At 65.8% G+C, this 27,943-nt stretch overlaps 4 protein-coding genes across 4 annotated transcripts in view; 1 reads left to right on the top strand and 3 right to left on the bottom strand.

Moving 5' to 3' along the window:
* LOC130022085 (cytochrome b-c1 complex subunit 10) overlaps positions 1-27,943 on the top strand; it is a 320,448-nt gene that overhangs the window by 268,596 nt on the left and 23,909 nt on the right. The window lies entirely within an intron of this gene.
* On the bottom strand, positions 626-2,619 carry FAM174C (family with sequence similarity 174 member C). The gene is made up of 3 exons (XM_056112814.1): positions 2,345-2,619; positions 1,383-1,490; positions 626-856 (listed from the first exon to the last, which is right to left on the bottom strand). Coding segments are annotated over exons 1-3 (357 nt in total). The 5' UTR covers positions 2,593-2,619; the 3' UTR covers positions 626-855.
* On the bottom strand, positions 4,391-7,412 carry CIRBP (cold inducible RNA binding protein). The gene is made up of 7 exons (XM_056112808.1): positions 7,313-7,412; positions 6,213-6,321; positions 6,012-6,118; positions 5,799-5,937; positions 5,638-5,719; positions 5,477-5,547; positions 4,391-5,161 (listed from the first exon to the last, which is right to left on the bottom strand). The coding sequence occupies exons 2-7, from the start codon at positions 6,313-6,315 to the stop codon at positions 5,145-5,147; spliced, it is 519 nt and encodes a 172-aa protein (XP_055968783.1). The 5' UTR covers positions 6,316-6,321; positions 7,313-7,412; the 3' UTR covers positions 4,391-5,144.
* MIDN (midnolin) lies at positions 17,950-27,585 on the bottom strand. The gene is given in 10 exon segments (XM_056112786.1): positions 17,950-19,846; positions 20,891-21,044; positions 21,046-21,158; positions 21,305-21,452; positions 21,543-21,857; positions 21,949-22,077; positions 24,118-24,180; positions 24,268-24,355; positions 25,414-26,139; positions 27,378-27,585. Coding segments are annotated over 9 exon segments (1,521 nt in total). The 5' UTR covers positions 25,647-26,139; positions 27,378-27,585; the 3' UTR covers positions 17,950-19,568.

Raw genomic sequence — 27,943 nt, 5'->3', positions numbered from 1 at the left:
GTCACACCCGGTGATGCACAGGGGTTACTCCTGGCTCTGCACTCAAGAATTATTCCTGGCGGTGCTCAAGGGACCATATGGGATGCTGGGAATCGAACCCAGGTCGGCCACGTGCAAGGCAAATGCCCTACCCGCTGTGCTATCTCTCCAGCCCCAGAAACCAGCAAACTCTTTGGGGGTCGGGCAGTGCCCAGGATGGGGTTCATCAGTTATTCCAGTTCCGGCCTCCCTATAGTCTTGGGCGTTTCTGGAAGCAACCCCCAACCCACTGGTGGGGTGAGCTGGGGTCCCGCAGGAGAATGCCCTGGGGGCTTCCAGGCTGAAAGTGGCATAGGATTTGTGGATAGACATTTCCAGGAGCTGGTAAGAATTAGTTTTCCCTTGCTCTGAGGCCATGAGTGGCAGACAGGGGCAAGCTTCCTGCTCTTCTCTATTTACTGTGTAAGACTCCTCCCCTGACCCCCTGGTCAGCTATGCAGAGGCCAACACAGCCCTGCTCTGCCGGGTGCGCAGGCACACGTGCACAGGGACACGTCCGTACAGGAGCAACCACGCGCACAAATCCACCGCATTGCACCCTGCACAAGGTTCAGAGTCCAGGAGGAGGTGGGGCCAGGTTCAGAGTCATGGCTGTCTTTATTGTCCCAAGCCCCATGAGAGTAAGTCCCAGACACACCGCTCAGTTCCACGAAGGTGACCAGGGGGTCCCTCCGGCTCCCCCCACGATATCAGGGGGACAGTGCTCTTCTATGAAGGCCGCTCCTTTCCCAGGGCCCCCGGGAAGTTCTAAGGCTGGCCGGGGCATGTGTTCTCCTCCTCCGTACTGCTGCAAAAGCTGCTTCCCGGATCTCAGCTTCTGGAAGGTGAAGGCAGCGGTTTGAGTGTGGTGGACCTTCCACCCCAACCTCCCTCACTGGGCAGAGGGGGAGCTCCCAACCAGGGGTGTGGAAGACCCCCCCCCACCAGATCACAGCAATGATGCCCTCCACGCTTGGGCTATGGGACGTGAGCCCTGGGCCTCGGCCTCCTTGCCCTCTCCCCACGCCCCACGAACTAGCTTCAGGGTTTCGTGTGGGGTCTTGTGACCTTGGAGCTGCAGTCCTTTATTTTTTCCCCCCACTCTTTGGGTCATACCCGGCAATACACAGGGGTTACTGCTGGCTATGCATTCAGGAATTACTCCTGGCGGTGCTCAGGGGACCCTATCGGATGCTGGGGATTGAATCCAGGTCGGCCGCGTGGAGAGCAAACGCCTTACCCGCTGAACTATCGCTCCAGCCCCCGCAGTCTTTACCCAGCTCAAGGAATGGGGAGATTGAGAGGGGGCTGAGGTGTCCTGCCACCCCCGCGTTGCCACCCCCCCGCCCCCCATCCCGCCCTACCATCTCAGATTGCGGGTCTCAAAGAGCGTCTCCTCATCGCTGTCCAGCGAGGCCGTGTCCGTGGTCTCCTCTAGGAGGCCGTATCGCCGCCGCTGAGGCTTCTTTAACCTGGAAGCAATCAGACCAATTGGGGGGCGCCACGCTGCCCTCTCTCCGCGGGGCTCCTGGGGGCCTCTTTAGACATGTGAATCCTACGTGGTCACCGGGGTGCTTAGCTACCCTAGTACCTGCACCAGAGGTGAGGTGGGCCGGGAATCCATGCTGCCGATGAAAGAGGGGTGTCAGGGCCATGGCACCCCGATGCACTCTGCCCCCAAGGCCCCGTTCCTGACCAGAGACCACCCGCACCCTGGTACTAACGGAGCCAACCTGGCACCATTAGGGTGGGTCACTGGGGATGGGAGTCCCCCACGCGAAAGGCAGCTCCTCCGGGTCCTGGGGAGCCAGACTGGGGCGGCGGTTGGGCCGTCCAGGGGAGCGGGCCAGGTCGAGTGACGCAGCAGCGTGCAGGCAGAACCGGGTTCGGTGGCCTCAGTGCCGGGTGTGTGTGTGTGTGTGTGTGTGTGTGTAACCGTTGGGCCTCAGGGCCAGTGTGTGTGTGTGTGTGTGTGTGTGTGTGTGTGTGTAACCGTTGGGCCTCAGGGCCGGTGTGTGTGCGCGCGCGTGCGGGTGTGTGTGTGTGTATGTGACCGTTGGGCCTCAGGGCCGGTGTGTGTGTGTGTGTGTGTGTGTGTGTGAGACCGTTGGGCCTCAGGGCCGGCGAGCGGCCGCCTGGGACAGAGACTCGCTGGGGGAGCGCAGAGTGATGCTGGTCCTAACACAGCGGTACCCAGCACGGAAACCGCGCTTCCGATTCGGCCCCGCTAAGCCCCGCCCAGAATACCCGCCCGCATCCAATCACCGGGATCGAGCGCGCAGCGATCCGGAGCCGCGCGCTGATTGGCCGGCGCGCGCTGACGCACCTGAAGGCCCGGATGAGGAAGTAGAGCGCGGCCAGAACGGTGAAGCCCGTGAGCACGTACAAGGAGCGGCGCAGTGCCGGCCCGTACGTGCCCGGCGCCCGCAGCGACGTGCTGTTGTGCGGCGTGCCCGGCACGCTCCCGTTTGTCGCGGCGGGCGACGGCGGCGCGGGCGCGAGCTCCCCGGCCTCGCTCAGCAGCGCGCACAAAAGCAGTAGCGGGAGCGGCGTCGGCAGCGCGCGCGGCCCCATAGCGCGGCGGAAGAGGTGGCGGAGCCCGCCCCCCGCGCCTGCCACTCACTGCCGGGGCGGGGCCGCCGGGCCAAGGGGCGGGGCCCGTGCCCCAGGGGCCGCCCTGCGCAGGCGCGCGCACCCGGCCCCGCCCCAGCGAGCGCGGTTCCCAGGCAGGCCACGCCCACCCGCCCCAGGCCTGCAGGAGGCAAATGAAGAACCCAGGCGAGTCCAGTCACTGCCAGGGCTCCGCCAGGGCCCCGATGTGCTCTCCTGCAGCTGAGCGGGCTCTGGACAACTCCGAAGCCCCTTCCTGTCCCCGCCCCCCCCCCAAACCTCTGCAACCCCTCGAAAACCAGACTCAGATTTCTGGGTAGACACACCAGCCCTTTATTCAAATCCCACTTGCACATCTGGTCATGGAAGGGGGCGAGGACCAGCCAGCCACCAGCTGCCACCCGGCGCCTGGTTCCTGGCGACGCCTCTTAAGGTCAGGCCTCAGGATCAAGCACCTGCTGGAGACATGAGGAGGGTCAAGGTGGCACTGAGAGAAGGGATCCCGCTGATGAGTCGGGGGCTGTCGGGTCCCCAGGAAGCACTCACAGGTCCTGCTGCAAGAAGTGGCCACGCCTCAAGCTCTGGCTCAGAGCTGTCCGCCCTCCAGGGACGGTGACCTCAGGTCAGTGCCATGCTCTGTGAACACCTTTCCCAGCAGGGCTTCCTTCCTTTCAACCTGCCAAAGCAAATAAGTGTTACCAGGACAGCCCGGGTGTGCCTTGAGACTGCCCCTCCCGGCCTCCCCCAAACCATCCACAGCTCCTAGGAGGGTTTCAAGCTAGTGATCGGGCCTTCCTGGCAGAGAGGCCTGCCAGAGTGGTTAGTCCGCCGGGTCAGGCCCCATCCGGCTGTCAGCAGTGCCAGCGGCCAACACGGGCTGGAGCTGCTTAAAGCCGGGTGGGAGGCGCTGGGAAAAACCATGGCAGCAACAGACATCAGAGCGAGCTACAGGTCAGAGTTAAGACTTGAGGTCTGTGAGACTGTCAGCGGATGAACAAAAATCTCCCCGAGGCTGGGCGACCGGGTTTCCAGTCCTGCTGATGGATCGAACCTTACTCAAGAAGAGCAACGGGGCACCTGGCCACAGGTGGGGAGGCACCGCCGGCCAGGGCTGGACACTTTTGAGTTCTAGCTGGATAGGTTAAAAAGGGGGAGAAAAAAAAAAAAAAACAGGAAAAAACGGAAAAGTAGACACCAGTCACAGGACCATTCCACTCCCCGGGCACATTACTTTACTTTCAAATGATCTCTCGAGAGAAGGGATGCGGACACGAGCAAAGGTTGTTACCTCAATTACAGGGCTAGCTCCGCATACGAGCTAGCCAGGGGGCAGCTTGCGTCTCAGAGGGCTGTTGGGCGTACAACACTTCTGTCCTCCGAGGGCTGCGGCTTCCAAAGGCTAGCAGAGAACCTCAGAACTCATCAAGCAACAAGCAGAGCTAGCTACCGAGCCGGCGAGTGCACGTGGGCCAGCCCCTACCTACGTTGGTTGGGTCCGCGGCAGGGGCCTGCCCGCCCCGTCGAGTCCTAACGGCTGCTGCCACCAGAGGTTTCTGGGGGCTGCCCTGTACTCAGTGGCCCGCTCCCATCACCCACCGCCTGATGAGCCACCCAGGGCCCGTGGCATCTGACTCTGCCTTCCTGGCCAGCCAGGCAGGCAGGGGTCTGGGTGGGCTGCGACCTACTCCTCACTGCCCTTCGCTGCCCGCCGGCAACCTGCAGGCAGGTGTGTTGAGCAATGAAAGGGAATTGTCAGAGCGAGTTCATTTCAAGACGGTCTTTTAATCGGCTTCGTGAAGCCAAAGAAAAATGCGTACAAGAATTCCTTAACCACTTCAAATACAACATCAATGGGACGGCGGATGTCTTCCAGTAAAAAAGAACGATATAAATAAACATGTTCCGGAACTTCGCGGGGATGCCTGCATGGGTGCAGTGGGCCCCAGGCAGCCCCCGCGGCCCTACCACACGCCACTCACACGGCCCTCAGGCCGGCGGGCCAAAGCACAGCGAGCGGGCTGGCTGCGACACAGCGGCCCCAAAGTCCTGCTCCTTTCATGAGTGGGGCGGGCCCCTGGCTTTACGGGCCACCCCCTCAAAAACAAAAAACAAGCAACACAACCCAAACCAGAAACTAAACCCCCAACAACCCCCAGTGATGGTTCACAGAAGAAAAAAAAAAATCAAAACAAAACAAAAAACAAACCAAAAAAAAAACCCAAAAAACCCAAAGGCTCACGGCCAAAACAGAAAAGCCAGAAGTGCTCCCCGAGCCATTTTTGTTTCCAAGCCCTAAAACAGACGGCACTTCTGGCAACGGGGAAGGTCTGGCCTAGCAGCCCCCCCGGGAGGGGGGGTCAGAAGCAGTCAGGCTGTGTTGGACAAGATCGGAACTGAGGCGACTACAAAAGGGGGGTACAAGGAGGTGTGTTCACTACACAGTAACGATTCAGCGGAGCTCCCACACTCTGTAAACACACAGCCATTGGAAGGACGATCTTGAGCAGGAAGGATTTTTACTCGTTGTGTGTAGCTGGGAACAAGAAGCAGGGACAGTGTAAAGGCACTGAAGCGCGCGCACGCCCAGCATTCCACTCCCGGCGGCAGACCTGGAGGGGCCCTGCGGCGTGGGGAACCAACCCCCCGGGGCCGCGGGCCGGCCGGCCGGCGCACATGCACCTAAGCTGCCCTCACTCCCTGCCTTTGCAGTTCCTGGCGGAAACACACGGCGGTGGGGGAGACCCCGGGACGGTCCCGGGCCTCGGAGCAGGCACGGTGACAAAGGTGTGAGCGCTTGGCCACGGTGACGGCTCCCGCGGCAGCGCGCGGCGCAAGGAGCGGGTCTTACCGTAACTGTCGTAGCTGTCCCTGTACGAGCCGCCCGAGCTCCGGTCCCCGTAGCCGCCACCCTGACTCCGGCTGCCAGGAATACACAAGAGGCGCTGCAGGGCAGGGCAGGGCCAAGGCGCCCGCCGCCCCCCCAGCCCCTGGCGCCCGCCCCACCCTCACCTGCTGTAATAGTCTCTGGAGCCTCCGTAGCCTCCGCTCCGGGACTCGAACCGGCTGCCTCCGTAGCCTCTGTCCCCTCCTCCTGTGCACGCCGGAGAGCTCGGATCAGCGTGGCTCCCACCAGGAGCGACCCCCATCTCGTCCCTCCCCTGGTCACTCACCTCTAGTGAAGCCGCGGCCGCGGGCCCGACCCCCACGGAAGAAGCCCCGACCCCCAGCAGAGCCGCCGCGGTAGCCCCGGGATCGGTTGTCGGAGGATTTGCCAGCCTGGTCCACTCGGATCTGCCGGCCGTCCACAGACTGCAGGGCAAAGTCGGGGTTAGGGGGCGGGCCGGCGACCCCCACCCCACCCCCCGCCCTCCGCGCCTGCTCACCTTCCCGTTCATGGCCATCATGGCATCCTTGGCGTCATCGATGTTCTCAAAGGTGACAAACCCAAAGCCCCGCGATCGCTGGGTCTCCCGGTCCTTCACGACCACCACTGCAGGGGGAGCGCGGGACCCGTCAGCGCCCCCACCTCCCGCCAGGCAGGCAGGCAGGCAGCGCCCCCACCGCCCGCCCCAACCCCGGCTCACCTTCCGAGATCTGTCCGTACTTGGAGAAGACCTGCTCGAGGGACTGCTCGTTGGTGTCAAAGCTCAGCCCCCCGACGAAAAGCTTGCCTTCGTCCGATGCCATGGCAGCCTGCAGGCCCGAGAGTCTCCGTCACCGGGACGCCCCGCCGCGCCCGACCACGCGCGCAGCAGCGGCGGCGGCGGGGACACGCTCGGAACACGGCCGGCGGCCCTCCCGGGACCCCGAAAGCAAACTCGGGGGCCGGGGGGATGAGGGGCTGCTCCCAAAACGCCAGCCAGCCCTCCAACTCCTCCCTCGCCCTCGCCGGGCGGGCTGCAGGCCCTCGGCGGTGCAGGGCAGACACGCCCACCATCTGGTACCCAAGCAGCAGCCCGGGCGGACCACGCCCGGCAGACGGGCGCCCCCGGGAAGGGGCATTCGAGCGGGATAGGGTGGGAGGCACCCCCGGCGCTCAGGGACGCCGCACCGCGGTCCTCACTTGCAATCAGGGAGGTTGAGGCTCAACTGAACCGGGAGAGCGCGGGGTGGTGCTTGGTGGACGGGGAGCAGCGGGGCTTTTGCACGGGCCAGGCCTCCGCGAGGACTATGGGGAGGCCGGCCGGGAGGGAGGGAGGCGTCAACTCGGTGGGACTTTGGGGCGCACGGCGGGGCTGGAGGGGAGTGGGGGGCGGTGTTTCCCACCCCCCGGCCCCCTGCCCCCCCACCGCTGCGTGCAACTGAACCGGGCGGCCCCGCCCCCGCGCGCATGCGCCCCGCGCGCGCCCTGCGCCACCGCATCCGGGCATCGGGCGCTCCCGCCATTTCGCGGGACGCAGCCGGGCGCTCGCGGCCGCCATTTTGCAGTGGAGACCCCCGCACACAGCGGGGTCTGGCCTGCGGGGGGAGGGTCGTCGGGAAGAACGCCCGCCGGCCGCGGCTCGGTCCGGTCTCCGGCTGGCCCGCGCCGCCGACGGGGCGGAACTCCACCCCGAGCCCGCCCCGGCGCCGCCCCCGCCCCGAGGGGCGTGCCGCCGCCGCCGCCCCGCTACGGCCCCGACCGGCCGACCACAGGCCGCCCGCCGCCCCGGGCTCGTGGAGCCGGTGCCGCCGGGGCCCTCACCACTGAGTCGGGCAGGTCCCTGACGCAGGCGGGTGGACAGCGAAGCACAACGACCCGAGCCTCCTAACGCGCGAGTGAGAGGGGGTGGGGCCGGCGCCCGCCCTTATGTAGGCTCCCCCTAGGCTCCTCCCACCGGCGCCCGCCTACCGCACGGCTCGGACCAATCCAAAGCTCCGGAGGCTGCAGCCGCGCCTCATATTCATGAGATGGGGGCTGGACTTGTTGAGGCCACGCCCCCCGCCGCGCGCCGCCAGCACCGGGTGTGTTGATTGGTTGCAACCAGCACGAATCGCAGTTCCCCCCCCTCCTGTAGGCGGGGCCGGCCCAAGGGGCGGGGTTGACCCACATCCGCGTGCCCGCCTCCCGGCCTGCGGCGGAGAACAAAGGGGCTTCCACTGTTTCCTGGGGCGGGTGCATCGCTGTACCTAGGCGTTTGCTGTACTCTAATAATCGTCCAAATAGCTTCCATTAGGTTCCCCATCTCCACCCCAGCTCTCAGACACCCCAACTTCAGCACTTCAGCTGAATTCCCGCATGACATTTTTTTTTTTTTCTTTTTGGGTCACACCCGGCGATGCACAGAGGTTACTCCTAGCTCATGCACTCAGGAATTATCCTTGGCGGTGCTCAGGGGACCATATGGGATGCTGGGAATCGAACCTGGGTCGACCGCGTGCAAGGCAAACGCCCTACCCGCTGTGCTATCACTCAGCCTCTGACATTTTTTTTTAACCCCCACCCCAAATACCCCAATGCCAGCAGTTACAAAAGCAACCAAGCTTGACATTGGGGACAACCTGATGTATGCACGCTCCAGTATTCGGCATATCCTATTTCTACGTCCCTCTTGAGAGTATCTCAATTTCGTCCAATCAAATGCACTTACAAAACCGGGGGCACTATTATGCCTGCATCCCACCCAAACACTCCAGTTCTCTCAGTCCCATGCTTTTGAACCATAGGTTGCAGTAGACACTCATCTGGGCTCCCCCATTCCACCAGTGGGGTCAGTTCACATTTCCAGTGTGCCCCAGCCCCAACACGTAGCTTAGCCTTGAGCTATCAGCCCTCTCCAAAGCATCTGATTAGAAGGAGCCCAGTCAAGGCCCACTGGGGACCTTGTAGTTAAGCCACTTGCATCTCCTCTCTCTTGTTTATTTTCAGTGATCACCTTGGGGGGCTGGAAGAGAACTCAAAGGGAACCTGAGCTCCATTCCCCGGCAATGCCTGGGGAGAAGCCCCCTTGGGCGTGACCCCAAAATAAGAAAACAAAATAATTACTGCACTTGTGGCTCTCCAGGGCTGAGCATATGCTCTGTGGGTAGGAGCCCAGCACCTTTGGGCGTAAACCCTCTCCCCACCACGGTATTTCTCTTATTTGTTATTTTCACTTAATGGTGGGGGTCCAGGTCCCTCAGCAGTGCTGGTGGGGTATGGCATCTTATGGGATGTCAGGGATGTAACCCAGATTAGCCAGGTGCAAGTCACGCCCCAATGTGGTATACTATCTCCTCTTTATTTATTTTGGGGTTTTGGACTACACCTGGTGATTTACTCCTGGCTCTGCACTCAGGAATTACTCTCGTCAGTGCTTGGGTCCCTACAGGCAACCAGGGATCGAATAGGCTGGGCTGCATGCAAAGGAAGAACTCAAGACACCGTCCTATCACTCTGTCCCTACCTTCTCTTTTATTTATTTATTCTGGGGGGCTTTTTGTTTTATTTTTGGGTCACTCCTGGCTGGACTCAGGGTTTACTCCTGGTTCTGCACTCAGGCATCACACCTGGCGTGGCTCAGGAAAGAATATGGGTTGGGGGGGGGGGTGCGCCAGAGATTGGACCCAGCCCAGGTAAGCCATGTGCAATGCAAACCCCTACCCACTGTAATACTATCTCTCCAGACGCCATCTCCTCATTTAAAGTCACCACCGGTGGGGGCTGGAGCGATAACACAGCAGGTAGGGCATTTGCCTTGCACACAGCCAACCCGGGTTCAATTCCCAGCAACCCATATGGTCCCCCCAAGCACCTCCAGGATTAATTCCTGAGTGCAGAGCCAGGAGTAACCCCTGAGCATCGTTGGATGTGACCCGAAAAAAATTTTAAATAAATAAATAAATAATGTCACCCCAGATTTATTCCGATTCTGGAGGTCCCATGATGAAACTTCCAGAAAACTAACATGGCAGAGAACCTTCCCCCCCCCAAAAAAAACTCCTGGGGTGCACCAGCCTGTGTTTCTGTTGGCACATCATCTGCTCCTGGGTTCCAAGTTGATGGGCTGTGGGAGCAAACCCCCCGCCCCCGCTCTGCTGTCCTACTTGGGCAAGCTGCCATCCTCAGACTAATTTCCACGGGACGGTGTGGGGTTGACATAGTGGGGTGGGTGATGCGCTCAGAATATCAACATCTCCTGAGGCAAGGTCACAAGGAACCCCTCCTTGTATTTTTTTGGGGGGATGGGGGGGACACCTGGCAGTGCTCAGGGCTTCCGCCTCGCTCTGCACTCAAGAATCACTCCTGGTCGGGCTGGAGCAACAGCACAGCGGGTAGGGTGTTTGCCTTGCACGTGGCTGACCTGGGTTCCATTCCCAGCATCCCATATGGTCCCCTGAGCACCACCAGGGGTAATTCCTGACTGCAGAGCCAGGAGTAACCCCTGGGTGTGACCCAAAAAAAAGAATCACTCCATCACTCCTGGCAGTGCTCAATAGACCCTATGGAATGCCAGAGACCAAACTCCAGGTCAGCCAAGTACAAGGCAAATGCCCTCCCAGTTGTCGTCAGCCTCTGGACCCCCTCCTGATCTGGCTCAGGACTCCCTGCTCCTCCTCCCTGCAGCAGCTCATGACTCATTGTCCTGCCACCCACTCTGAACCTTCCCCCCATACCACAGCCCCCCCACCCCACTACTCACCATCAGCCCCAGCGGCGTCAGCCACTTACGCAGGGTGGTTATTAAAAGGAGCAGAGAACATCCAAGCATACTCCACTCCTCCTCCTGCTAGCGGGCCAGCGGGGGCAACTTGGAGCCAGGCGGGCCCAGTCCAGGAAACTTTTTTTTTTTTTTTGAAATTTTGGTTTGCCACACAGCAATGCTCAGGGCTGACTCCTGGCTCTGCATTCAGGGATCACTCCAGGCGGTGCTAGGGGGACGCTACGGGGTGCCAGGGATTGAAGGGGGGAGGGGTGGTCGCGGTATAAGGCAAATGCCCTCCCCTCTGTCCTATGGCTCCGACCGACCTGGCCCTATGCTCCCCCCGTTTTTCATGAAATTCTTGGCCAAGACAGCTGAGCTGCCCCAAGGAGAATGGAAAAGGAGGGCCCAAGTGGGCCGGAAAATTCCCGGCCTCTGCCCATCTTCTCTGGTTAACCCTGTCTGCCTTCCTCCAGTTACCCTCGACAGACCGTGGGTCCAGAATTCCCATCACGGTGGGCACCGGTACCTCCCCGTAGGTGCCAGGTAGTACCCGCCCAGGGCCCTGCCTCGGCACTAGGGTTCCCACGTCACCTCTGTCCCCAACCTGGGCTTCCCGTGTGTCCTGCGTGTGCATCTGCGCCCCAGTATGCAACCGTGACTGTGATTCCACGTGGTGGTGGTGTGGGGGGGGTTGCTCAAAGCGCCGGCCACGCGACGCGGCCACCTAGTTCCGTGCGAGCCGGGACCCGCCACCCTCCCCCGAGTGCAAACACTAGAGGGCGCTGCGGCCCCGCCGTCCCCAGCGCGGGTGCCAGGTCCCGCCCGTCGCCCGCAGCCCGGGTCCCGCGTGGGAAGGGGCTCCCAGGCCTCTCCCCCGCGCCGTGACCCGACCGCCGGGGGGGGCGTGGCAGGGAAGGCGGGGTGGGGGGGTGGGCTCAAAATAGCCCGGGAGCGCAGGCGAGCTGCTATTCGTGGCCGGGGCGCGCAGGGCTCGCCGCCTGCCTGGCGGGCACCGGGATTAGCCCGGAGGTGGCACATTCACGAACTCCCACCCCAGACGGCGGCCACGAAGCGGGCGCGCGTCTCCCGCACCTCGAACCCACCGCAGCTGCACCCCCACCCCCCCGACTCTGCACCCGCCTGGCGTCGCCGTGGGGACAGAGGCGGGGGCCCCTGGATCCCGCACCGCCCCCTCCGCCCTCCCCGCGGGGCCGGGCCCGCCGGACGCCGGGTCCTCCCCCGACCCGGGCTAATGACCGGGCGGGTGGCGGTAATGAGCGTCTGGGCCTGGGACGGGCGTGGCCGGGATGAAAGGAGCAGGGAGGGGGGCGTGGGGGGCGGGAGGGACCCCGGGGCCGCGTAATTATTCGCCCCCTCCCAGCCGTCCAGGCGGGGGGGCCCCGGAAGGTGCACCTGGCGGCCGGCCGCCCCGACGGGGCGGTCTAGGAACGGGACCACCAGCCAGCCCAAGCGCGCCAGCCTGGCCCAGATCCGCGGGGCACAGAGCCAGGGTGGGGGCAGCCGAGACGGCATCTGTGTGTGTGTGTACGCGCGCGTTGCCAGGTGTGGTGCACATGTGTGCCCGTGGGCAGGGCACTCGTGGGTACAGAGCCGGAGCAACAAGGCCTCCCGGGGACGCCTGGCTTGTCCGGACACGAAGGTGGGGCCTCGTGCGTGCATGCGTGCATGCGTGTGTGCGCGCTGGGAACCCACACGGTTCTGCTCTGTGCGCGCAGCGGGGTGGGCGCTGACATCCACGCACGCACGCGCCCCGCAGTGGAACGTTTGCAGGGCGGCTCGGCGCTGAGCAGAGCTGGGATGTCGATGTGGGGGCAGCTGGGGACAGGGCTGGGCGTGCAGAACTCGGGTGGGCCCAAGCTCCCTCCTGGCGCAATTGTCCCCATGTTGCGGGCATGACTCATGCCTCTGGGGTGGGCACGCAGACTGTGTCAAGGGTGGCTGAGGGGGCCTCCCGAAGGCGACAGGGGACCAGAAGCAGGAGGGGTGTGTGCATGTGTGTGTGTGTGTGGGGGGGGACTAAATTAATGCCCCTCTGTACAAAGAGCAGCGGTTCTTGAGTGTCCTCGGAGGCCACCGGGTGGCTGTCCCCTTTGGGGACATTTAGCTGATGGCAAGGGGGAGCCACGTGGAGGCGGGGCTTTGGCTCCCCCTTTTCCTCCTCGGGCTCCAGAGAAGGGGTCCACACGCTGATGGATGACTGTGAGGGGCGGCGGAGCCCTAGACAAGTTCTCTGACTCATGGCCCAGAAATGTGGAGGCTACTACTCCGCAGCTCCTGCCAGGCACCAACGGGGTTTTGTGGGTGACCACAACCTGCCCCCTGAAACATTGCAAGGCACATGCCAAACAAAGCCCGCGGGCACAGGGGTCCCCAGTCATGTGGGAGGGGGGCGGGCTGCAGCCCACCTTCACTGGTCAGGGGCATGCCTGCGGCTTGGGAAACCCACCATAATATGATGATGTACCGGCCCGGCCTGAGGGGGAAACTGAGGCAGGGGCGGGTAGACCGAGATGGGAAGGGCATACATTGGAGCCTGGGGACATGTTTAAAGCACCTTTTCCCCCAACTTGGAAACCCCCCAGTTTTGACCAGGTGGGGACAAGCTCTGACCACATCCCCTATCTATGAGAAGGGGGTCTGTTCCCCCCCACACACACACCCCCATTGGCTCTGCATTCCCAAACAGAAGGTTCCCGGAGGGGGGCACAAGGACGGAGCACATTGGGGTTGGGGGTCATGCTATTCAGCACAGATGGGGGGCCATGCCTGGTGCAGGCAGTAGCCCCCCTACTGCAGTGACCCGGACCAGGTGCACGCCCCCGGACGTCGCCCGGCCCCCCTCCGCACCCCAACAGTTGGCCACACATGCCCACAAGCGTCCAGCCCAGACGGCCTCCCGGGAGCCCAGCTGTGCAGGTAGGCGGCGCGCCCGAGCGGGTCCGGGCCGCCACCTCCGAGCGGTGGGCGGGGCCTCGCCCCCCCTGAGGTCACAGAGGAGGCAGCCGGGAGCCCCGGTTCTTTGTTCCTCTTTTATTTTCCTGGCTGTGGCGAGGCCCTAGGAGAATTGTGTCCCGCTGACCCCCCCTACCCCACCCCCGGCCCCAGCCACGGGGCGGCCGAGCACATGCAAATCTCCGTCTACCCCAGTGTTGGCTGGAGCCGCTGCCCGCGGTGGGCACCGCAGCGTTGGCGCGTTTGGGTCGAGGGTGTGACTTGCAATCTCGTGGCTTTCTTAGGTTTCTTTTTTTTTGGGGGGGGGGACGGGGTCCACACCCCGCAGTGGGCGCTCAGGGGTCACTCCGGTAGAGCTCAGGGGATCCTACGGGGGGAGGGGTGCCCAGGATTGAACCCGGGTCGGCGCTTGCAAGGCCAGCGTCCTCCCGGCGGTCCTATGGGTCGCCCCACCCCCGCCACCGCGGCTTTCTCACGGGGAGGTGTCTGCTGGGTGAGAACGGGGTGCCCTTCCCCGGGAAGGTTCCACCGTGGGCTGAGGCGCCGGGAGGGCCGAAGCGTGGGCTGGGTGTCACAGACTGGGGTCGCTGCGCGCTCAGGGTGCTGGGAGGAGCCGGCTGGAGGGTCCGGCGGCCAAGGGGCCCCCCTGGGGGCGCCAGGGCGCTGTGGATTCCCCCGCGGGTGTGTGGGCAGGGTCTGGGGCGTGGACGAGGCGGTTGTAGCCAGCTGTACAGGCCCCCGGGGCGCCCGCCTCCCCCGGGCTGGGACCGCCCCGCCCACATTCCAGAGAGGTTAGGGGGTGCCCTCCCGGTCCCCCCGCCTGCAGGCCGACCTCTGACCTCGGCTCGAGCCCACTGCCTCCCGCCGGGGCACCCAGCTCCGCAGCAGCTGGTCCCAGGGAGGGACTGTGAGGCGGGGGTGGAGGCAGGAATGTGTGCGGGAAGGGGGAGGGGGCCCCCCCAAGAAGGGGCGGAAGTGGAGGGGGGACCCCGCCGGGGAGGCAGGCGCAGCCCCGTGGGACCGCGAAGGCCGAAAATAGGGAGAAGCAGCCAGACCGAGGCGGGGAGCGCTGGGGCCCAGGCCCGGACCCAGAAGCAGAACCCGGAGCTAGACTGAGGGCGGAGGCGCGGCGCCGGGGCGGAAGGAGGCGCCGAGCTGCGGGCAGCAGACGACGACCCTCCCCGCCCTCGCCCTGGGTGTGGGGGCTGCTCACCTGTCCCGGGGGCCACCTGGGGCCTCCCGTCCTCTTGCCCTCCCGGGGCTGGGCCGCGTGGGTGGGGCTGGAGTCCAGACTCCAGGGTCGGGCCCGGGGCCAAGGCTGGGTGACTCCCATCTCCCATTGGCCGGGCGGGGAGGAGGCCGGGTGGGGGCGGGGGCGCCCTGGGCAGCAGCCCTGCGCGCGGCGGGGGTGCAGCAGCGGCTCCACTCCCAGGTCCCCAGATGGCGCCTCCCGGCTGTCCTCTGAACGCCACCCCCTGACCACGCAGGGCCTCTGGAGCCAGCCCCAATTACCCATTTGGCCAAACCCCCGCACCCCCCCCCCGCCCCGACACACACACAGAGACACTGCAAGGCTGTAACCCCAGTGACCTGCCACCGCCCACAGCCGCCTCATCTGCCCGGCGCTCTGCCCACCTGAGGCCACACCTGGGCTCAGACCTCCAATCTCCAGGAAGCCAGGTTTGGGGCGCCCTGAGCAGAGGCACCCCTCCCTCCCCCCTCCCCCCCCCCCCCGCAGACCTCTGCCCTCTGGGAGCGCACTCTGGGTGGCAGCCCCCAAGCCGCAGGAGGGTGGGGCGCCCGTGTCCCGACGCGGGGCACGCAGCCGCCAGGTGCGGCTCAAAGGAACCTCTTAAGGTTTTGTTCAACCCACAGCCCCCCCCACCCCTGCAGCCGTCCCCCCCTTCCCAACCCCCTGGCTGTGAATCAGACCAACTACTTGGCAGTGCCTGCCTTGTGCCTCTCCCCTCCCCCACCCTCCGGGCCTTTCCCCCCAACCTGCGCCCCTAAGCCACAGAATTCCAGACCCCCCAAACCCTTGGGGTGCTTGCAGCTTGAAGCCTAGCCCCCCGCCCCCCAAAAACTCTTACAAGTGTTGCACCTGCCTCTCGCCCCCCTCCGCCCTGTACCGTTGCCCCCACTTAGCAAACTATTCTTTTGGCAAAGTCTCAAGCCAACGGCCTTCCTGCCGCTCGGCCCCCTGCACCCCCTCCCTAGCTCGGGGAGGGGGGTTGCAGGCAGCGCCTGGACGTGGCAAGAGAGGGGTGCACGTGAGAACACCACGACTTGGGGGGGTCCACGTGCAGCGCCCCCGAGTACGCCCCCTCTTCCGTCCGGGAGCAGCCGCCGCCGTCAGACCCTTGGCGCGTCTCCCGCCCCCAAGTTTGCGGACGTGCGGCCAGAAGGAGGGGGCTGCCCGCCTCCGCGCCGCGCTTGCGCACCTCGTCGGGCCACCGCTGCCGGCCCGCCTCCCGCGAGGCAACGCCGTGTTGCTATTGGTGCGTGCTGAAGAGCGACGGGGATCGTGACCAATGAGACTTCCCCGCGGCGGGCGGGGCCGGTCCTCCCGACGCGCGGACGGGGGCGGGCGGGGCGCCCTCCCCGCGGTGACGTCAGGCCCGATTTGCGGCGCGTTGCCCCGGAAACCGCGTTTCCATCCCTGCGGGTTTCCGGAGGCCGCCCCCTCCCATTCAACTTTTTCTCAATGGGGGGAGGGGGGCGGTGCGGGACAGACCCCGCCCCCTGCGATGCTCGCGGAACCCCAACGAGCTTTCGAGCCTCAGTTTACCTCTCGGAGCTTCTTCCTCCTACGTGTCCTGGACGGTCACGGCGCAGACCCGACAGGTCCTGGAAACAGGGACTGGGGGTCAAGGCCAGCGGCCTCCCCATTCTACTGGGTGGTGTCCTTCTGGGCAGTCCCTGACCCTTGGGCACCCCCTGCTCCGCGCACCCCCCCCCGCCCCGTTTGCTTGCTGGGCAGCGCCCCAGGCATGAGCTCTGGTGCCGCAGGGCCACCGCCGCGCCCCCCACCCCCACCCCCTGCCTGCATCCTGCACCAGGCCCGGGTGATTCAGCAGGTACCTCCGTGACTCCAGTGACTCCATCCTTCCGCGTCCCCCACCCAGCCCCGCGGCACTCGCCCGGGTCACGCAGCAGCGCTGCCGGGCCGGGGTTCGACCCACACGTCCCGCCCCGCGGGCATCTCTGTCCTGTGGACAGTGAGGTCTGGAGGGATCAGTCTGTCCCGGGCCGCCTACATTCCTGCCGTGGGTGAACGATGATTTGGGGGTGACTGGACCAAGATGACTATGGGACAGACACTCCGGAGTTCCCTGCCCCTCTGGCATTCCTTGAGGAACTGGCTCTGGGGGTCAGGGGGTGACTTGGGCCACCTGGTAGTGGGGATCAGTAATAAACTGCTTCTAGTCCTCCTGTGGGGGGGGTTGCAGAGATGTTTCTGGGGGCCTCAATTTTTTCATCCATGTAGTGGGAGGATCAGCCCTAAATCCCAGGCGTGGGGACTGATTTAAGTCAGGAAATAAGTGTAGTGACAGATGTCGGATTATCCTCCTGCCCAGCCCCAAAGGACATGAAGGTGGGAGTGGAGGGCTGGCCCCTGGCCCTGGCCAATCCAGGCTTAAAGGGAGGGGTGGGTGAGGGGGACAGAAGAGGAAGCCTGTGCCCAGACATCAGGATGAGGGAAAAGCTGAGGGTAGCACTCGGCATACTGGAGGCCCAGGTTTGCATCACCTGCACATCAGGGTACCCGGAGCACAGAGCTGGGAGTAGCCCCTGAGCACTGTTGGGTGTGGCCCCCAAACCAACAACAACAAAGGGCTGCAGAGGCTGACCCTTATCGAGGGAGGCCAGAGAGCCTTGGAATGCACTGGTGCAGACATCCGGCAGGCTGGGGGAGGGGGCCCCTCAGGGTAGAGGCAGGTGTAGTATAGAACTAGGGTGACTTCCCCATTGGGCACTGGGCAGGCTCCCAGCCCCGTCCAGGGGACCCGGAATTGAGGGCACAGGTCCCACCCAGGACATGAGGCAGGGAGGGTACACCCAGTCTTGAGTACTTCCTGCTTGGGCCTGGGTATCAGGAAGTGTCTCGTCTCTTCACCCACAGGGGAGCTTCTGGTCCACCGCACCCCAAGCTGGTGAGACCATGAGAAGTTCCCAGCAGCAACGTAGGTCCTGGTGTACTAGGTACTAGCAACTAGGTACCCTAGTCTGGAGGAAGTTGGTTTCCCGGATATCTTTTTTTTTTTTTTTGGTTTGGGGGCCACACCCAGTGGTGCTCAAGGTTCACTCCTGGTGACACTGGGATGGGCCAACCCTCTTGAACTAGGCTTCAGCCCCCTCCTCTAACCTTAGCAAAACCTTTACAACCTCGGACTTTGGGAGACCCCCTTGCTCCCCCCCTCCCGGGAGGCACATTTCACTCCTGTTTCAGTTTCTATTTATTACTTGAAATCAAGGTGTGGTGCTTTTTTTTGGTTTCCTTTTCCAAATTGATGCTTTTTCTTATGGGAAACTAAGTCAGGTGTGGAAAAGGCCACAACCCACCCCCTGGGGTCTTAATCCCTTTAAGGATGGAGGAGGGTGGCTTGGTGATGGGGAGGGGGCAGGCTGGTATCCTGCCTTGACCCTCCAGCCTCAGACCTGTGTGTGCACAGAGGCTATTTAAAAAACCATTTTTTCCCCCTTGAAAAACAAAACAAAACAAAAATAAACAAAAACCAGAACACACATTTAAATAGGTATTTAAGACAGTTCTTCAAAAACAAACTGACTTTTCTCTCCTTTTTGTTTGTTTTTTTTTCTATTTTTTTGGAAAACAAAAATAAAACCAAAAAAATTCCTTGTTGCCTAACCCTCTGACCTCCCCTCCCTGCCCACCCCCCCCACAAAAAAATGTACAGCGCTACAGTAAACACATGATGTTCACATCTGAAACCATTAACACATAATGGGGGGGGAGGGGTGCACCTACGGGGGGGGGGGCCATAAAAGGAGGAAGTCAGGGTGGGGGGGCAGGCAGGTGATCGAATCGCAGGACAAAGACTGGTGAGGAAGTCGGGACAAGACTGACAGGTGGGGAGGGAAGGACCCCAAAATATCCGTATCAGTAAAAAAAAAAAAAAAAGGTGAATTGAAAAACACTAACCCTATGGAAAGGCCCCTTGTGGGGGGTGTCTAGTTCCAGCCCCCATGGGACTGGGGTGGGGGGCATGGGCTAGGGTGGGAGGGTCCAGATTAGACCAGCAGCGATCCCCCCCCCGCGGGGGGGGGGGGGTTAATGCTACACAACTTACCCTGTGCCAGGGGATTCACAGCTCAGCACTCCCCTCCCCAAACCGGCGGCCAGAGGAGCCCCCCTCCCCAACATGAGTCCATTCCCAGATCACTCTGGCTGGGATGGAATGAACAGCTGAGGTGTGTGTGTGGGGGGGGGGGTGGGGGGGGTCCTCGCCTGTCCTTGTCCGCTCCCCCCACAGCCATGCCTCTCCCGATTTTTCAAGGATTCCCAAGCAACTATTGGCTCAGTCAGAAATGAATAGTCTATAAATACCCCAAGCTCAGGAAAAAAAAAAAAGAAAAAGGAAAAGAAAGAGGGTGGGTGGGGGGGTGGCGGAGATCACACAGTGCTGGTGACCCAAGCCTGGTGGTGGACTGTCCCCTCTCCTCAACTCCCAGCCAAACCCCCGAGGTGGGTCCTGATGGCCTCTCCCCTGGATCGCCTTGGTTATTCCAGCAGGGGGGGGAAAAAAAAAGACCAAAAATACCCACACGGGGAGGTGGGGTGGAGAGAAGAACAAAAAAAGGGGGTGGGTGGGGGGCATCAGGACAGATGTGGAGAGAGGCCAGCCAGCGGGGGCCCCGCGGGAGTGGGGGGCGCCCTCTCTCCGCGGTCCCCCTCATCTGTAAAGTGCATAATGAGGATTTTCATTTTTTTTTTTCTGACTTAGACGGGAAGAGGGTGGGAAGTGGGGGCGGGGCAGAGGGGAAGTGGGGGTGTGCCTGCGTCTCCAGCTCTCTTCCATCTGGGAAAGTCTTGCTACATCTCGGGAGCTGGGGAACTTGGGGGGAACCGCGGCGGCGACGGGAGGGCACGAGGGGACGGACAGACGGCGAGGCACGGGGTGGGGGGGACGGAAACCGGGCACCGGGCGCGTGGAGGGGGGCGGGAAGAAACGGACAGAACTGAGCTGAGGCTGGAGGAGGCAGGAACCCAAGTCCATCCAGAGAGTCCAGAAAATCATGGTGAGAATTGAAATTAAAAAAAAACAAAAAACAAAAAACAAAAAAAGACTCAACCCACACCCCGAGGACCGGGCCGGGCGGCGGGGGGGCCTGGGCGCATCCCTAGGCCACCACGAATCCGGACTTGATGTCGGGGTTGACTTCTGGCTTCCACACGGAGTCCTCAAAGTCGAGGCCCAGGCCGGCCGCCTCGCTGGGGCTGGCGCCGGCCCCGCCGCCGCTGCTGTCGCTGCGCCCCGTTTTGCGGCTGGGGGGCCAGTGGTAGGGGCCGCGGGCGTCCCGGCGCGCCTTCCTGCGCAGGCGCTTCTGCTGAAGCAGCAGCTGCAGCCGCTCCACTTTGCAGCGCGTGGCTCGGTTTTCCGTCTGCCGTAGCCGGTCCCCTGCAAGGGAGGCGGTGGCTGTGAGCCCCGGGAACTCCCCACCCCCGGCGGGCGACCCCCGATCTGCGCCTCTCCGGGCGTGGGGGGACAGGACCCCCCGGGTGGGATGGAACGGTCGCGCCTGCAAGTCGGTGTCTGGGTGGTGCGGCGGCTTGGAGCTGCCCCCCCCCCCCCGCCCCGGGCCACTGTCGGGTGCTCGCTTTTTTTGGCTTTGGGGTTACTCCTGGACTCAGGGAATCGCTCACAGCGGGGCTCAGGAGACCCTCGGCGGCTGGGGGATCACACTTGGGTCAACTGGGTCCACGGCCCTCCCCGCCGGTCCCTGCCTCCGCCCCTCCCCCCTTTCCTTCCTTCCTTTTCTTGGGTGGATGGGGAAGAGGATTTGGGTCACACCCGGTGATGCGTTTTTGGGGTGACTCCCAGGGCACCGACGGAGCCTGAGCTGCATATTCCTGCCTTGCTTTCCCCCCCTGTGAACTGGGTCAGGTTGGAGGGGGGGAGGGGTAGCCCCCCTCTCCGCGGGTCTGTAATGCCTCCGGATTCACGGGGGTAACTAGGCTACTGAGCGAGGAGGGGAGAGCCGCCCCCCCTTCTCGCCCCAGCTTGGGCCTGACTGAGGGGGTTTTCAGTGAATTCCCAGCACCATCTGCAGGAGGTGGCGGCGGCGGGAGGAAGTGAGGACGGACGCCCCCCCTAGGGAGGCACAAGGACACTTTGTGCCCCCGACACACATGCTCCCTTCTTTCCTGGCACTTGCAGGGCAGGGCGTATGGCAGCTGGCAGCCCCCCCACCTGGAGGCTGGGGGGTCCCCCCGGCGGCTGGGGGATCACACTTGGGTCAACTGGGTCCACGGCCCTCCCCGCCGGTCCCTGCCTCCGCCCCTCCCCCCTTTCCTTCCTTCCTTTTCTTGGGTGGCAGCCCCCCCACCTGGAGCCTCCCCGGGGGCTCCGCCCCCCTCTCCCCAGGGGTCAGTCCCTGCCAGGAGTCAGTCCCGTGTGCGCATGCGCACAAGCACATTTCCACACCCCCCCCCCCCCACTCACCGGGGGGCTTGCACATGCGGACTTGGCTCAGTGAGGCTGGGGCTGCAGCGGCGGTTGCCAGCTTCTCGCAGGAGGTAGTTTTGGGGGTGAGGTCCGGGGCGGGCGAGGCGGGCGCGCATTGCGCGTGGCAGCGCAGCTGGGTCAGGGACGGGGGGCATGCCCTGGTAGTGCCGCGTGGCGCTCAGCAGGTCATTGAGAATCTGCAGGATGGTACCGATGTCCCGCCGGGGCCGCCCGCTGCTGTCCTGGCAGTTGGGATGCAGTGTGCCTGCGGGTGCAGGGGGCATCATGAATGCAGGGTCACCCCTACCACGGAGGTCCCCCGGAGACCACCACCCTGTCCCCACCACTGTGAGGTTCCCAGAACAGGGAACGTCGGGTGCTAGCCGGGAGGGGGGGGGCCCCTCCGCTTACCGGAGAATGTTCCTGAGAAGACCCCCGGGGCGTGGTTGACGAAGCTCTCGATCACCGCGCCGGGTTTGCGGGAGCGGGAGCCGGTGCTGCTCCCGGGGCTGGCGGCGGGGCTGGCACCGGGGCTGGCAGGGGCCGCACATTCCATCTGCTGGTTTGGGGGGGAGGGGGGCGGCTATGAGCTGGGCAGTGCCCCGGGACGACCCCTCCCTCCCACCCCAGCACGCTCCCCCAGACTCACCTCGGTGCAGGTGGCTGGGGCCGAGTGGGATCGAAAGGTACCAGCTGTGACAGGCGAGGGGGACGCAGAGGCGGGGCTGGTGGGCACCGGGGGGACACGGGCAGCGCTGGACATGGGCCGGCAGGGGGAGGACACGGGGGTGGCCGTCACGCTGGGGTCCCCGCGGGCGGCAGCGGCGGCGGCGGCTGCCGCCAGGACGTGGCGGTGCTGTATCGGGGCGTGCTGGGCCGCCAGCTGCAGCTGGACGAACATCATATGGTCCCCTACGCGCAGGGCCAGGGTCAGCGGCGAGCGGCCAGACAGGAAGTCACTGACCTGTGGAGAGGAGCCGGGTCAGCCCCCGGGGGGTCCTGGCCCCCCTGGTGCCCCCAGCCCGGCCCGGCCCGGCCCCCCCACGCTGTGTGACCTGGGGCCTCTCGCCGCCCCTCTCTGGGCTCTGGGCTCCCTGTTGGCGCCACGGATGCTTAAATAAAAGGAATCGGTATTTCCGGAAGCTGCCTCCGCCAGCCCGGGCCGGCCCGGGCATCGCTGGGGGCTGTGGGGGGGACAGAGGTGGATCAGATGGGAGTGGGGGGGTGAGGGATGGACCCTCGTTCTCCCTGGCCAGTGTGGTGTATGGGGAGTAGGGAAACTGAGGCCACAGGGGGCGGGGTCTGGTCACACTGGACCTTCACCTGACACCTTTCCCCCCAGCCCTCTGGGGGCGCGCCCCCTCCCTCTCCTCCAGTCATCTGTGACTACAAAGAAGGGGTCCGAGAAAGGGGTCCCTCCTGGGAAGCCACCCAGGGCCTGGCCAGGGCCTGGAATTCCTGCAGAAATTCTTCATCCTAACCTTTGCTTTCTCAAGATAAATATTTATCTGTCCTGGGCGGGGAAGAGGCAGTTGGGGGGGGGGGACCAGCACGGGTCCCCAGGGCCTGCAATCCTCCACCGCCCCCCCAGTGGCCTCAACAGCCCTCAGAGTTGGCCACTCTCCCCTCGGCCTGAGCCGAGTCCTAGCCTGAGGGGAGGCATGTGTGGGGGTGCCTCTGACCCCCATCTGCCCCGGGGCCTCTCCTCTGGGGCCTGGCCAGCCCTGCACACTCCCCAGAGGCCGGGATGGGGGGCGGAGGTTTCTGAGAAGTGACACAGGCCCAGATGACTCAGACCTCCTCCCGGCTCTCCGCTGGGAGTGGCTGGTAGAACCTTTTCTGTTTTGGGGGGCCGAGGGGAAGGAAGATGGGGGTGCACGCAAAGGAGGTGGGCAGGGCGGAGCCCCCTCCCCCAGCCCTGTCTGCCCGCCCCACGAGCCTTTCGCCAACGCCCCTAAAGAAAAGCGCCGGCAACGGCTTCCCAGAGCAGCTGCGGTGCCCCCCCCCACCCCCACCCTGCCAACTTCCTGCCTGGGGAGAGGACCGGGCGGGCATGACTGGGTGCCAGGCGGGGAAGCAGTCCCGGGAGCCCAGTCACCCCCCGGGGCCCCCCCACCTCCCTCCTCCTGACGCAGGCACCCCGGGGCGGATGTGAACGAAAACCGCCCCTGGGGGGGCCCCCTGACAACCGCAGCACCCCCGCCACTTCCAAGAGAGCCCGAGAGCCGGGTTCACATGGGCCCCAGGAAGTCACGTGCCGACACCCCCCAGGGCACGCCCCCCCCAGCCTGATGGGAGACCACCCAGTGCTCGGAGCCACCCCCCCTCCCTCAGCTAGGGCAGGACGCTACTTGTCGGGGAGGGGGCGAGGGCCAGGGCTGTAGGAGGGAGCAAAGCCGCTTAACAGGTTTCGGGGCTCAGCTGGGGAGGCCTGGATGGTGGGGCAGGCGCCCCCCCCTCCCCACCGAGACAGACTTCTCAGGCCTAAGGCACCCTCCTGGGGACAGACCCACAGAGAGAGGTGGGAGAGGGTGTAAAAAGGGGTCAGAAAAATAAAACGGCAAGAAATTCGGGGAACCGGGTGTGGGCCGCCCCGCGTGGCCTCCTTTCCTCCCTCCCTCCCTCGCGGCGGGTTACTAAATATTTTCCTAACATCCTGTCTGGGCCCTGCCAGCCCTGGGGCTGCGCACCCCCGCCCCCTCCCCCTTTGGGGGCAGAGAACAAAGGCCAGAAAGAGAGGGAGCACTCCCCACCCCTCACAAAGGGGTCACGGGGAAGAGGGAAGGAGTTTCGCCCAGGCTGGCCCCTCCCTCCGACAACCCCCCCCTCCGAGAAAATTTAAAGGTAGATTTGGGGAACCCACAATGTCTGGGGGGGGGCCGAGGGGGGAAGGCGGCGGCTGCCGGGGATGCCCCCGCAGGAATGGGGTCCAAGGTCACCCGGTAGGCAGACAGACAAGCAGGCAGGCAGGCAGGCAGGCTGGAGAAAGCGGGGTTCCCCCCCCACCCTGCCGGCCCCCCGTGGGAGAGCAGCCGGTGAAGGTCAGGTGGTGTGTGCAGGGGGGAGGGGGGAGGCGGACGAGGAAGCTGGTAGCTGAGCCAAGCTGGCACGGAGGCGGGGTGCGTGTCCCCTCCTCTCCCCACGGGCCTCCTGGGAACACAAACACCCCCCCACCCTCCCTGACTCCCCGAGACTGCAGAGCCCAGAGCCCAGGGGCCGCTTACCTGGGTCTCCGTGAGGCTCTCCAAAGCCTGCATGACCGACTGTTCGGGCCTGGAGGCCTGAGACTGTAAAGACACGGAGAGACCCTGAGTGTGGGTGCAGCGGGCATGGGGGGGGGGGGGCCTGGGGAGCGCTGGCCCAAAGCCATTTACCATGAGGCCCGCCTCCACGGTGGGCACCAGCGTCAGCTTGCTCCCATCCCCCACGCCGAACTCCTGCAGCGTCCCCGAACTGAGCCGGCTGGGGGAGGAAGGAAGAGGTGAGGCGCCCGGGCGAGGCAGGGACGCGGAAGCGGAGGCCGCCCGCGGGGGGACACACAAGGACTTCCCACCCCCACCCCTTCCTGGCCCTTCCCGATCTGGGCTGCACGCCTCCCCCTGGCCCCCACCCCGGGAGCTGGCGCTGGGGTGGTTCCCAGGCTGGCACCCGGGGGGGAGCCGCATCCCCCCCAGCCACCCCCCTCAACTCTGCACTCCGGCGAGCACTGGCGTTCGGACGCCTCGGAGCGTTTCTGCAGCACGGGCGGGGTGTGGGGGTGTTCGCCCCCCCGCCCCCGCCGCCAGCCGCCTGGCCGGCCCCTGCCCGGGGTTCAGCGGCTCCGGTCCCGGGCTGCTTTGGGTGGCCGCCCCAGGGCTCAGACTTTAGGGGTTTTGCCTCCTCCTCCCTCCCCTGCCAGGCCCGGGCCCCGCCGCCGCTCAGACAAAGAGACCCTCCCCCTCCCGCCCCTCCCCCACCGGGGCCCCTCCGCTGGGGATGGACATTGCGTGTCCCCGGAGGCCCGCGGGGGGAGGGCTTCCCGGCCTGGAGGCGATTTAAATACCAGGGGGGAGGGGGAGGCCGCGGGGACCGCTCGGTGGCGAGAACAAAGGGGGGCAGAGAGACGCGAGTGTGTGGGGTGGGGGGGAGACAGCCAGACGCCGGGGGGCCGCCAGGCAGATGCGGAAGCCGGCGGAGACGCGGGCGGAGGCGGCGGCCGCGCCCCCCACCCCCGCAGCCAGGACCCCCGGCGCGCCGCGCCACCCCGGGCACCCCGCATCCCCTCCTGCGGGCACCCGATGGGGCCCGGCCGGCGGGGCGCCCCGGCTGCCGCCGCCTTTGTGCTCCGACCCCGGGCGGGGGAGGGGGGCCGAGGCAGGCGAGGCCGAGCAGAGGGCGCCCGAGAGCGCGCGGCGCGCCCCCGCCCCCCGTCTGGCCGCCCCACTCCTTCCCCGTGCGGCGCGCTCTTTGTTCCCGCCCGGGGGCCCGGGCCCGAGGGGGCGGCCGGGCGCCGGGGGCCGGGGGCGGCGCGAGGTACCTACGTGTCTTTGTGGAGCAGGGCCAGGCGCTCCTTGGGCACTTTGAGGCGCTGGGACAGCCGCTTGCGCAGCCCCTCCACCGTCTCGTCGGGGGGCACCGACAGCTCGTAGCGGGTGCCCGTGGTGCTGTGGATGGCCAGGTTGATGGGCGCCCCCTCGACCGCCCGGCCCAACTCGCAGGCGCCGCCGGGGGCCCCACGCCGGCAGCTCCGGGCGCCGCCGGGCTGCGGCTCCATCCCCGGCCCGCGCTGGGGTGCTGGGGTCCGCGGGGCGCCGCCAATCCTCACCGCGCCTCCGGGCAGAGGCGGGGGCTCCCGAAACGCGGTCCTGGGGAGGTGGGGGGCGACGACCCTGGGGGCGGCTAGGTGCGGGGTGGCGGTGGTGGGGTGCGGGCTGCGCGCGTCCCTCCTTGGAGAAGGTCCCAAGAGTGGAAGGTGAAAGCAGGAATCAAAAATCCGAGTGGCGCTCCGGGGTCGCTTCGGCTCGTCGGGGGGTGGGGGGCCCTTCCAGGAGTGGGGGCGGCACTGGCGGCGCCTTTAAAGGGCGGCGGGCGGCGACCGCGGCGAGGCGCTGGGGAGGGTCCCGAAGGAGGGGGCGCCGCTCGTCCGTCCGTCCGTGCCCGGTGCCGTCTGCCGCTCGGGCCGCGCTTCCGGGCGCGTCCCCTCCCTTAGCAACAGCCACAGCCGCCGCCGCCGCCGTCGCCGCCGCCGCCGCCGCCGCTCAGAGGATCTGGGGGTGAAAGTAACAAGAAAAAAAAGTTATAATGTATCAACGTTCCAAGGGGCGGGGCTTCCGCCCCCTCCCATTCACTACTTACTCCGCCGGCTCCGCGCCGACCAATGGGCGCGCGCCCCTAAGACCGTCGGCCAGGGCCGCTGGCCAATGAGAACCGTCGCGGCACCGCCCCACGTGGCAGCGCGGTCCCGCCCTTCGCCCCGCCCCTGAAGCCCCGCAGCCAAAGGGAGCCCGCGGGGGGCGGGGCTGGCGCCCCTCGGGTCCGCCCTCGCGCCCCGCCCGCGCCGGCGGCCATTCATAAGGCCAGGCGACCGCCCGCAACAAAGGCCCGGGACCCCAGGGGCGCGGGACCCTCGTCTGGGACGATCCCCAAGCCCCGAGGGGCCCGTCCGTGCGCCCAGAGGGGTCGGGAGCCACGGGGCTTCTCCCCCGAGCCGGTGTGGCCGCCGAGAGCGGGAGGACACCGCGTGCCTCGTGGCTAGGGTCCGAGTCTTGCGGCTCTAGGGGACACCGGCCTCAGTGGGCGACCCCAGAAGGCCCCCACTCACCCCGCCACGACTCCCCGTGCCCGAGGGCACCCCTGCAGGGGGAATGGCGCCGAAGGCGGGGTCGGCACGCGGTGACGTGGCCGGTGGCGGGAGGGCCCCTCCCGAGCCGGTGCCACCTCGCGTCCCACCCCCGTCCCGCGGGCCCGGCCCGTTTCCCGAGTCGCGCCCGCCCGAGCCGTGACGTGACGCGGCGTCCCCGGCTGCGCCCGCGCCGCTCGGGGCTGCGGTGAGTCAGCAGCGCCGGCGCGCCCTCTGCCGGCCCCGCCCGGGAACGCGGCCCCGAGGCCCGGGGAGGGGGCGCCGCGGCGGTCCCGGGCGCTTAGGCGGCGCAGGGGGCAGCTCTGCCGGACAGCCCCGCGCGGGGACACTCGGCCTCCAGACCCGGAGCCTGGGGACGCACAGCCCGCGACACTGAGGCCGGGACGGCCACGGGCTCAAGGTCACTGGCGAGGAGGGGGAGTGCCCGGGGGGCGGGGCGGGGGCTGCGGTCCAGCCAGGGCGGTGCTGGCGGCGCCCGGCCCCTCCCATCCCATGTCCTCGGAGGGGGCGGGGGGCTCCCCGGTTCCCGAGACACCCCGACCCCAAGTCTGTCACAAGAAGGAACAAAGGGAAGTGGGGCAGAGCTGGAGAGTCGAGAGTGGGGACCCCCCTCCCGGGGCCGGCGAGGTCCCGCCCCCCACTCACCGGGCGCGTCCAGTACGAGGTCAGCACGGGTCCAGAGTGTACCCACGTAGGGGCAAAGCGCGCGGTGGCGGGGCTGGTCTGGGGCCGAGCGGGCGGCCCCCGAGCCTTTATCCGCGCCGCCTTCCCTCGGGGTGGAGTTTGGGCGGGCGGGGGGCGGGGGCCGGGCGGGCGCTGACGCAGGCCGGCCCCCGCCCCTGCCTGCCGGCCAGGACCCAGAAGCGACACGGAGCCCGGGCCACCCCAAGGCCGCGCCCCGCCAAGGTTGGGGGGGCGGGCACTCTCTTGAACGCTGCAGAAACCGGGGTCAGGGTCGACAGCTCCGCCGGCGGCGGCTGGGATGCACGCCTGGCAGCGTTGGGATTTCGGGGTGCCTAACCCAGCCCCGTGCCCCACCCCCCTCTCCTGCTGCCCCGTCTGTTCCAGGTCCGCCGGAGGACGCCCCCGTCGGAGCCGGGTGGGGGGGGAGGGCGGGAATGGGGGCCTGAGTCAGCGACCGTGGTCCAGAAAAACAGGGACGAGTCACCTGCCCGGCGAGGGGGTGCCCGAGCCAGCTGCCCGGGCGGCCT

This window comes from Sorex fumeus, unplaced genomic scaffold (assembly GCF_029834395.1).
Source record: "Sorex fumeus unplaced genomic scaffold, SorFum_2.1 ptg000019l, whole genome shotgun sequence".
NCBI classification, from domain to species: Eukaryota; Metazoa; Chordata; class Mammalia; order Eulipotyphla; family Soricidae; genus Sorex; species Sorex fumeus.
The sequence above is the reverse complement of the archived record's forward strand: the minus strand, read 5'-3'. Positions and strand labels throughout refer to the sequence as shown.

What these genes read in the sequence shown, in the direction of transcription:
- FAM174C (XM_056112814.1), bottom strand. Translation starts at nt 2,592, where the DNA reads ATGGGGCCGCGCGCGCTGCCGACGCCGCTCCCGCTACTGCTTTTGTGC. An exon ending in TTCCTCATCCGGGCCTTCAG is followed by an intron (nt 1,491 to 2,344) that starts GTGCGTCAGCGC and finishes GATTGCTTCCAG; the next exon opens with GTTAAAGAAGCCTCAGCGGC.
- CIRBP (XM_056112808.1), bottom strand. Translation starts at nt 6,315, where the DNA reads ATGGCATCGGACGAAGGCAAGCTTTTCGTCGGGGGGCTGAGCTTTGAC. An exon ending in CGGCCGCGGCTTCACTAGAG is followed by an intron (nt 5,720 to 5,798) that starts GTGAGTGACCAG and finishes CGGCGTGCACAG; the next exon opens with GAGGAGGGGACAGAGGCTAC. An exon ending in TCCAGAGACTATTACAGCAG is followed by an intron (nt 5,548 to 5,637) that starts GTGAGGGTGGGG and finishes TATTCCTGGCAG; the next exon opens with CCGGAGTCAGGGTGGCGGCT.